At 31.9% G+C, this 9,155-nt stretch overlaps 1 protein-coding gene across 1 annotated transcript in view; it reads right to left on the reverse strand.

The window, feature by feature from the left end:
• Positions 1-9,155, reverse strand: part of GRIK2 (glutamate ionotropic receptor kainate type subunit 2) — a 775,369-nt gene that overhangs the window by 491,871 nt on the left and 274,343 nt on the right. The window contains exons 3-4 of the mRNA XM_006140134.1: positions 7,621-7,788; positions 2,844-3,101 (exon numbers count right to left, since the gene is read on the reverse strand). Coding sequence (XP_006140196.1) covers positions 2,844-3,101; positions 7,621-7,788 — 426 coding nt within the window. The remainder of the gene's footprint in view (positions 1-2,843; positions 3,102-7,620; positions 7,789-9,155) is intronic.

Consider the following 9,155-nt stretch of genomic DNA (forward strand, 5'->3'; position numbering starts at 1 on the left):
ATTCTGTCATTAAAATTCTACCTCAAGACTTTTAAACATAAAAAGACAAAAAGTCTATATATATATATATGTTTATGAACATATTCCAAGGACTTTCCTGCTTATGTTAGAGTTAATTCTATTATAAAATAATGAAGAACATGCAAATTCTCAAAAGTACTTTAAATTAAAAGAGACAAGTGGCCAATTGTAGATATAATTAGCTCATTACAAATAATGTTTAAAATATAAATTATCACATGTTCCTAAATAGGGATTAGAAGCAGAACAAGGGCTCATACTTTGTTTCCCTTACTTTAATAGACTTATACCTGTAACTGTAGCAGGTGCTTAATCAATATTTGTCAAATTAAACATTATAAAATGGAGCATTAACAAGCTTTTTTTCTCAGAGGATTTTAAGACATACTTATTCTATGAATAATTCTGTAACAAGTCTAAGTTAGCATTAATATTTAAATAATAGAAGACCTTTGAAATTTCCAAGGATCTATGTCACTTTCAAAGCAATGGGAGTAGCAGAGTTTATTTGAAATAGTAACTTTAATTATTTTAATAAATTTAATCTGAGGTCATGACTCCATTAAAAGTATATAAATATATAAATGTTAGTAACCACATATATATATGTGTGTGTGTGTGTGTGTGTGTGTGTGTGTGTGTAAATTTGCTTCAATGATATGAAAGTTTAGAGTATAATTTAAAGCAGGGCTAGCTCTATTACACACAAAGAAAACTTTACCAAATTGTGATATGACCTAATCATAAACTCCATTATATAATTATTCAACCACTCAAAAACTACATTGTGAATAAAAATGCCCACTGTAACTCAATGAATATATTGGATAGTTAAGAAAGGATATATAAACATAAACATTTTGAACATTCACTGATTTTCTTCCTACTATGAGGAGTTCTTCCTTTGTTTTAGAGAGATTTTTACTATAGAGCATGTGCACTTGCCAGAGAGACAGAAAGTGTGCAATCACCCTTTGTGGGGATGGCCATATCACAATCTCTTCTCTGCCACTTTCCTTTTAGGATTTGGGGCAAGCATGCACATGCACCCAGTAAAATTTTAAGTTTCCAGGTTTGGTACTTGAACTGTGGTTGACTACGTGGGAGTCTACTGATGTGACCATTATAACATCTGCTGGTCTCCCTACTATGAAGAGGGTTGTTTTTTTGTTTGTTTGTTTCTTTGTTTGTTTTGAGAGATTTTTGCTACAGGGCATATGCGTTCACCAGGAAGACAGAGAGAGACAGAAAGCGAGAAATCACCCCCCCCAGGAGTGACGGCCATGCTGCAATCCCTTCTCCTCCATTCTCCTCTTGAGATCATGGGCACACAAGCACACACTCTTGGCATGAGTTTAAGCCACCAGGTGCAAAACTCAAACTGTGGTCGACTAAATGGGAATCTAGCGACATAGCCATTAAGTCCATTTCTGGTCCTATGAAGAGTTTTAAGGTAACAAGAAATAAATAGAAAATATCACATGTACAGCATATACCTGTGTGTGATTATTATGTATGTGTGCATGTACTTATGAAGATATATAATGTTTGAGAAGAATATACCTGATCTATATAAGGAGGAAATGATCAAGTAAATAACCCCAAAACTCATGAAGCATATGTATCCATATTTATGTATTTCTATAAGTGACCATCCATAAATATAAGTAGTCCAATTTTTACATGCCCTGGATCATCATTTTATACCCAGAAAAACCATTCACTTAGAACCTACCATTCAAAATTTAGCATATAGAACTTCACCAATGACATAAAATAATGGGAATCAATAAAATACATTTAATAGCTCTAATTTCATCTGAAAGTTACATAAAAGATATGTTATCTTTAAGAGCTTTTCAATATTTCTAAGTTAAGATTATGTATAAATAATATTTTAATAAGAAAAACAAAATTACTATATGAATTCATATTTAACACATTATTAATCCACTGGAAATGTTTTTGAAAATTATTTTTATAGGTGTTTCAACTCTTTTACTCTTTGTTCTCTTATAAGAGTTCTTGTCTGACATTTTGTAAGCGATCATTTTTATTGATAAATAAACCAATCTCTGGGGAGTTTTAAATACTGCACTCATGAACAATGTGTGTCTTAGCATCATTTGGAAAACTAAAATTCAAGTGAATTTCAATCTTACTGTTAATATAGAGATATATTATAGTAAAATGACCTAAAATCATTTTTTTTTATGTTTTATTGGGTCGTCAGAAAAGTCACGGCATATTTTTCAATGTAAAATGTGTCATGACTTTTCCAACAACCCAATAGTTGAAAGAGCACTATTTAAATGATCACTCTATAGAAAATAAAATAGTGTGCAACTTCTCCACCAATACACTGCTAATAGAAATTAAAACTTTGTTTTTACTTTGGCTTTCATTTCTTTGATACTTGTGTGTAAATGATAATTCAGATAGTCATTCATATTCAAAAATAATAACATATATTAAAACAAGAAAGCACAGACAAGCTCTAAACAGAAAAACTCTTTAAATAATATTTAAAGAGTTATATTTCATACTATCTTCATCCTTTGTCCAATTTATAGTCCAAACTAGCTGATCTTTAAAAGAAAAAAAAAGAGTGTTTTTTTATAGAGAGAATGTATGCGATTTAGCTTTCCTTCATTGACTGTGTTACATTAGGGTTGGTATTTGATTCCAAATGTCTTTTCATTCATTAACTTAATGTTAAAACAAACAAAATGAAACAAAGAATTTAATCTTACTAATTCTTGGAAAAATTCCAAAACACTTATATTTAAAGCATAGCCCCAAAGGCTACTGATTTTTCTTACCAGTGCTGTCATCATATACAACTGTGACGGTTTTCCACTTGAAAAACTGCACCAGGTCTAAAATGGCACGGCTCAGTGAAGAAAAGTCTGGGTAGAGACTGACATAGAAGGAATCTTTGTTGTCTGACACCTGGTGCTTCCAGCGGGTCTGTATGTGGGGAACCCCCAGAGCATTGCAGATGGACTGCACTGCATTTGCTGAAGAGCTGTGTGAAGGCCCGAAGATGGCAGCCACCCCAAGAGACAGCTGGTCACAGGCTGAAGAGGAGATAGAAGTCTGTCAATAATGAGAGGAGAGATGCCAGTGTGCCAACAGATAATACATTATTATTATAAACCCATCATCCTAAAGAAAAAGTTTTCTTTAACATAACTTCATTGCACTAATTTTACATTTGTCTGACATTTTTTTAGTTTAGCACAAGGAAATTTATTCACCCAGACGCCTGTGACTCCATGTTGAAACAATTCTAGAAATAATGGCATAGGAGGAAGAGAGAGAAAGAAAGAGAGGAGGAATACATCTGAATTAAAGGGGTATGGGAGTGTTCATTTTGGAAGAATAGTTCATAGTAAGGGGAAACTGTGTTGCTTCCTATATTCATTGGCCATCTTCTACAATTTCAGAGTATTAATCAATAACAATTTGGCCCTTCCTTCCTACTCAATTAACAATGGTGATAGACACTAAATATTTACACGTATCTGATGATATTGGGACAAGCGATACATACGATAAGTCATATAAAACCTGCTATGGTTCTTAGTGGGTGATTATCCATGGGTTAGTCTCAGTGAGTACAAGGAACACCTAAATTATTTGGCAACTATTCAATGATCTGTATATATTTGACTTTTGGATGCTGTAAGTATTTTATATTGTTCTGAACTAATTTTTAGAGTTTGTATTTATTTCCAGAATAGGTTCTTCACATCAATAATAACCATTAACATAGGCATGAATAAACTAGATAAGTTGTGCCAGGACTTGAAAATCTAGGCTAAGAAAGTGAATCATCATTGGAAACATGAAAGTTGTCTTAAAATATTAAAAGAACTAGCTTGTGAAAAAAAACTTGTTTTATTTGACCAGCAAAAAGAAAATTAGAACAAATAGAAGTTTCTCATAAGCTTTAACCAAATTTAAGTTTTAAAAACAATTCCAAAGAGAAGCACAAACATGTCCAAAAATGAAACACTCTGACCAAAGAGGCAATGGTTTGCCTAACACTGTAAGTACTTAAGCAGGATCGAGGGGAATTGTAATTAGGATTTAGGCATAAATTGAGTACTTACATTCAATTCTTCTGAAAAGGATAATTTATAATTCTACTCTTAAATCATCTGATTATTTTCCTTGGTGATTTTTTACATGAAATACATTGTGATAAATTAATTCTTAAGGATAGTTATAAGTAATAAAGTAAATTTTAATTGAAAAAACTCATTGGTTTAAAATTTCTTCAAAAATTCAATCTGATCTAAGTAATTTTTGTATATAATATATATATATATGCACACACTTTTTTAATAACGAAATTCTAAAACAGTAGAAAGACTGGTGACTAGAATTTTGCATTCAACATCAGGTTTTAATTCACATACATTGAGAATAAAAGTTCTTTCTTCACCAAGTTTTTGACAAATTACAAACCAAGAAAAGCTAAAAACATTGTATGAGGTTACTTAGAATGTATTTAAGTATATTTCAAATAAAAATGAGAGTTTTCTGTTATCAGAGCTATTTAAAAATAATTTATGGGTCAGCTGGTTGTGGGGTGATTAAGGCAATGGATCCTATTTGGCTAACAGCACCATTCAAGTCCAGGCCCAGTGGCTTGATAAACATGCCTGATTTGTGTGAGTGCCCAAAATCCCAAAAGAAGGTAGAAATGGATAAGAAGTGATTGTGGCAAGACCATTCCCCATGGTGAGTGCTTCTCATTTTCCCTCTTTCTCTCTTCTCCAACATACCCACCCTCTGGCAAAATCAACAACAAAAAAATATTCTTTAAATAATAATATAAGCTCTAAATCAAAGTATTCATTACTTGAGAACAGAAGTATTACCATAGAGGATGGTCACACTTCCATTTCTCCTTTAGGGATTTTGGCATGAATGTACATAAACCCAGTATGTTTTTCAAGCCACCAGATCTAGCACTCAAACCACACAGTTGGCCATGTGGAATCCAGCTGCCTTAACCTCCATACCACTGGTTGCCCCAAAAAAATAATTTTTAAAAAATTTAAGAATGTCCAAATTAATTAAGTTATTTGACGATTAATCATTAACATTAATATCTATACATGCATTTATTCAATGTCCACAAGGTTCAAAAACAATTCTGGATCTATTCCTTATATTATCCCTTTATGTATTTCTAGGTCCTCTAAGCAGTAACAGCTTGATAAATAAGTGCTTCATTAGATATGATACAAATCATGACATTCATCCTTTTAATACCTTTCTAAGAAAGTTACTTATACATTTATTTAAGCTTTTCCTAGCTTCAGGCCAAAGCCAGTTAATGAATTTGATCCCCAATGGGTTTTTAATGGATGACAAAGCAGGTAAAAATTGCTTTCAGTATTTTGTAAGCCAGATGATTTAATCAAATCACAATTCTGCTAAAATGTTCCTGGGTTAGTACCCTGCTTGTTGTCAGAATATTCTAACTTTTTTCTTCACATTTTACTTGAGAACAGAAGTATACCATAGAGGATGGTCACACTTCCATTTCTCCTTTAGGGATTTTGGCATGAATGTACATAAACCCAGTATGTTTTTCAAGCCACCAGATCTAGCACTCAAACCACACAGTTGGCCATGTGGAATCCAGCTGCCTTAACCTCCATACCACTGGTTGCCCCAAAAAAATAATTTTTAAAAAATTTAAGAATGTCCAAATTAATTAAGTTATTTGACGATTAATCATTAACATTAATATCTATACATGCATTTATTCAATGTCCACAAGGTTCAAAAACAATTCTGGATCTATTCCTTATATTATCCCTTTATGTATTTCTAGGTCCTCTAAGCAGTAACAGCTTGATAAATAAGTGCTTCATTAGATATGATACAAATCATGACATTCATCCTTTTAATACCTTTCTAAGAAAGTTACTTATACATTTATTTAAGCTTTTCCTAGCTTCAGGCCAAAGCCAGTTAATGAATTTGATCCCCAATGGGTTTTTAATGGATGACAAAGCAGGTAAAAATTGCTTTCAGTATTTTGTAAGCCAGATGATTTAATCAAATCACAATTCTGCTAAAATGTTCCTGGGTTAGTACCCTGCTTGTTGTCAGAATATTCTAACTTTTTTCTTCACATTGTTTTTTTGAAGTTACCATTTAGAAATCTATTAATATTTTATCTATAATGCACTCATATTTCATGTTCTTTGGTCAAAAGGCTTTCATTAGAGGTAGAGCTTCTTCCTAATGGAAACAATCATGAACTATGCCACTAATCAGATGCACTTGCCTTGCAGTTAATGACTTATTTTGCAATTATGATGACAAATGTAGTATTTCACAGTAACCTTTCACCTTTTGTCAGTCTTTAAAACCTTTCATCACCCTATGATTCTGAAATATGGAAACTTACTTGTATTCATAAAGACATGAATTCAAAGGGCAGGCAGAAAATGACTTTGATAAATACTAGTTAGCTGCTGGGGGAAAAGGAAGGATACTTTCATCTCAAGAAATACTGTACTTTATCAGCTTCCATTAATATTAATGAACTTAGATGAAATCTGCACCAACTTAGAATTATAAATCATTATGTACATTTCTATCATTGTAAGGTAGCTAGTAACATTACAGGAAAGCAAACATTACTTAAAAATAAAGTTAGAACAAAGGTTTTGTAAGCTCACTCCTTTAAGAAAACCAGTTCTGAAAATTAATTCCTATTACATGAGTGGTAATTGTATAAGAGAAAAGACCAGTTACTATAGGATCACTAAAAGATACTTTACATACAACTATAGAAATACTTCTCAAATACATTTAATACTAAGATTGCTGTTTGGGAACAATAATGTTTTGATAATAGCTTTCTCTACTGCTCTCCCTCATATGTAAGTAATAAATTCATATGTTACAAAATTATTTTCCAATTATTGACATTTAAAAGTTTTACAATATGATAACATAAATGTAATATAAGGTATTCTAATTATTTCTTTATATAATCCAATTTTTATTATATTAGCCATTTATTCTTAGTTATAAGAAGAAACATCAAGAGGTTAAAAAGGATGAGCCTTATGGAATACACATACATTAATTGTTCTTCAAACTGTTCTGATAATATATTAAGATTGGGCTGACATTTTAAAGTCACTTGGGACCACAGAACATCTAAATTGAGTCTGCAATAATAACATAGTGGTATTGACAAATAATACAAATAAAATATAAGAATATATTATAAAACTTTATAAAATCCGTTGATACATGTTCTTTCATTTTAGTGGGTTTTTAAAAATAGAAATAGTTTAATAATAAGATAGAAGGATTAATGGATAAAAAACAACTTCACTGTCAGAGATTTAACTGCATTTTATGTTTTATGATATTTTTTGCAATAACTAATTGTATCACTCTATATTCTCTGATAAAATTTATGTACATTTTGAAAAGAAAACTTTGCAAATATACATTACAAATTATTAGCAATATTTTGGAATTAAGAAATCTTGTAAGAATACCTGTAAATACAAATTCCAGGAAACATAATACTAAATATCTATCAGTTACCTTTCTTGGATGCTTCAAAACTGTCGTAGAGGTTTATCTTCTGGGTATCATAGGTTAGGGTGGTATTTGGCAGCAAAGTTCTGTTTCTATTTATTGTGTTCACAGCAAATCTGAAAGCAAGTTCCTCAGCTCCCATTGGTCCAGATTCCACATATTCAAAAATACCACCTAGCAAAAGAAAGAAAAAAATCACACAGCTTTTACAAAACAGAGAAAAGGTCAGAAGTTTTCTGTACTTGTGTGTGTGACATGTTTAAGTGCACTGGATTTGCGCTTACTTTGTGAACTTTGAACTAATCCTTTAATTTTTGAATTTTGTTTTATAATTTATTATTTACATTTAATTGCTGTATATCTTTGGGGGATATCTATGGCCTTTCAAAGGATGCATACAGGGTGTGAAAATCAAATCAAATATGTTACTGCATTATCATCTTCAGCAAAAAAAAAAAAAAATTATATTGTGCAACTTTGATCTCCATTCTACTAGTTTGGGATTTTTGATATATTTGCAATATCCTTTTTTGAAAATTATCTCATAGTATATTGTTCATACCCTATTTGCTTTCTTAATTGCATTGTTATATCTGTTAAATGTTTTTTTTTACCCCCCCCTCCCCATTTCACCCCTCATCTCCCATGCAATCTCTGGTATTTACAGTTGTCCTCTCTACTTCTGTCTGAATCTTTCAATTTCTGCCATAAAGTGCAGACATTCATTTAGTACCTGTTAGGCATGGATGTGCCAGGTTTTTCTTTCATAGTCTGGCTCATTTCACTTAGCACTCAATGCAAATCAAAATCACAACAAAGTATCACCTAACCTCAATCAGAATGGCTACGATCAAACAAAAAAAAACAAAACAAGACAATAAAGTCCTGGAGAAGTTGTGGAGAAAAGGGAACCCTCCTGCACAGTCGGTGGAAATGCAAATTATTACAGTGACCGAAAAAAATAGAAGAGCTTCCTCAGATATTTACACATAGAACTACTACGTGGCCCAGTAATCTCATCCCTGATTATTTTCTGAAAACATAGGAAATCATTCCATTGGAGAGATCCTTGTGCATCTGTGTTTATCACAGACTTATTTACAATAGTAAGGCACTTATTATTACTTATTTACTACCTCTGGGTTTATATGCAAAGAAAATAAAATCAACATGTGGAAGAGATATCTATACTCCCCTGCCTATTGAAACAGTTTTACAATAACCAAGGTATAGCATCAGACTAAATATCCACGAGTATGGGACTGGACAAAGAAAATGAATACACACATGGATATCAAAAATGTATATACACAATATACTACTGAATATACACATGGACTATTCAGCCTTTCAAAAGGAAATCCTGTAATTTGCAACAACCTGGAAGACATTAGGCTAAGTGAAATAAGTCAGGCACAGAAAGACAAGTAATATATATGATCTCATTTACATGTAGAATTATAAAAAGTCAAACTCATAAAAGGCAAAAATAGAATGGTGATTGCTGAGGGGTGGGGGAATGGAGAGCTGCTGGTCAGAGG

This window comes from Tupaia chinensis, unplaced genomic scaffold, assembly GCF_000334495.1.
Source record: "Tupaia chinensis unplaced genomic scaffold, TupChi_1.0 Scaffold000022_1, whole genome shotgun sequence".
Classification (NCBI taxonomy): Eukaryota; Metazoa; Chordata; class Mammalia; order Scandentia; family Tupaiidae; genus Tupaia; species Tupaia belangeri.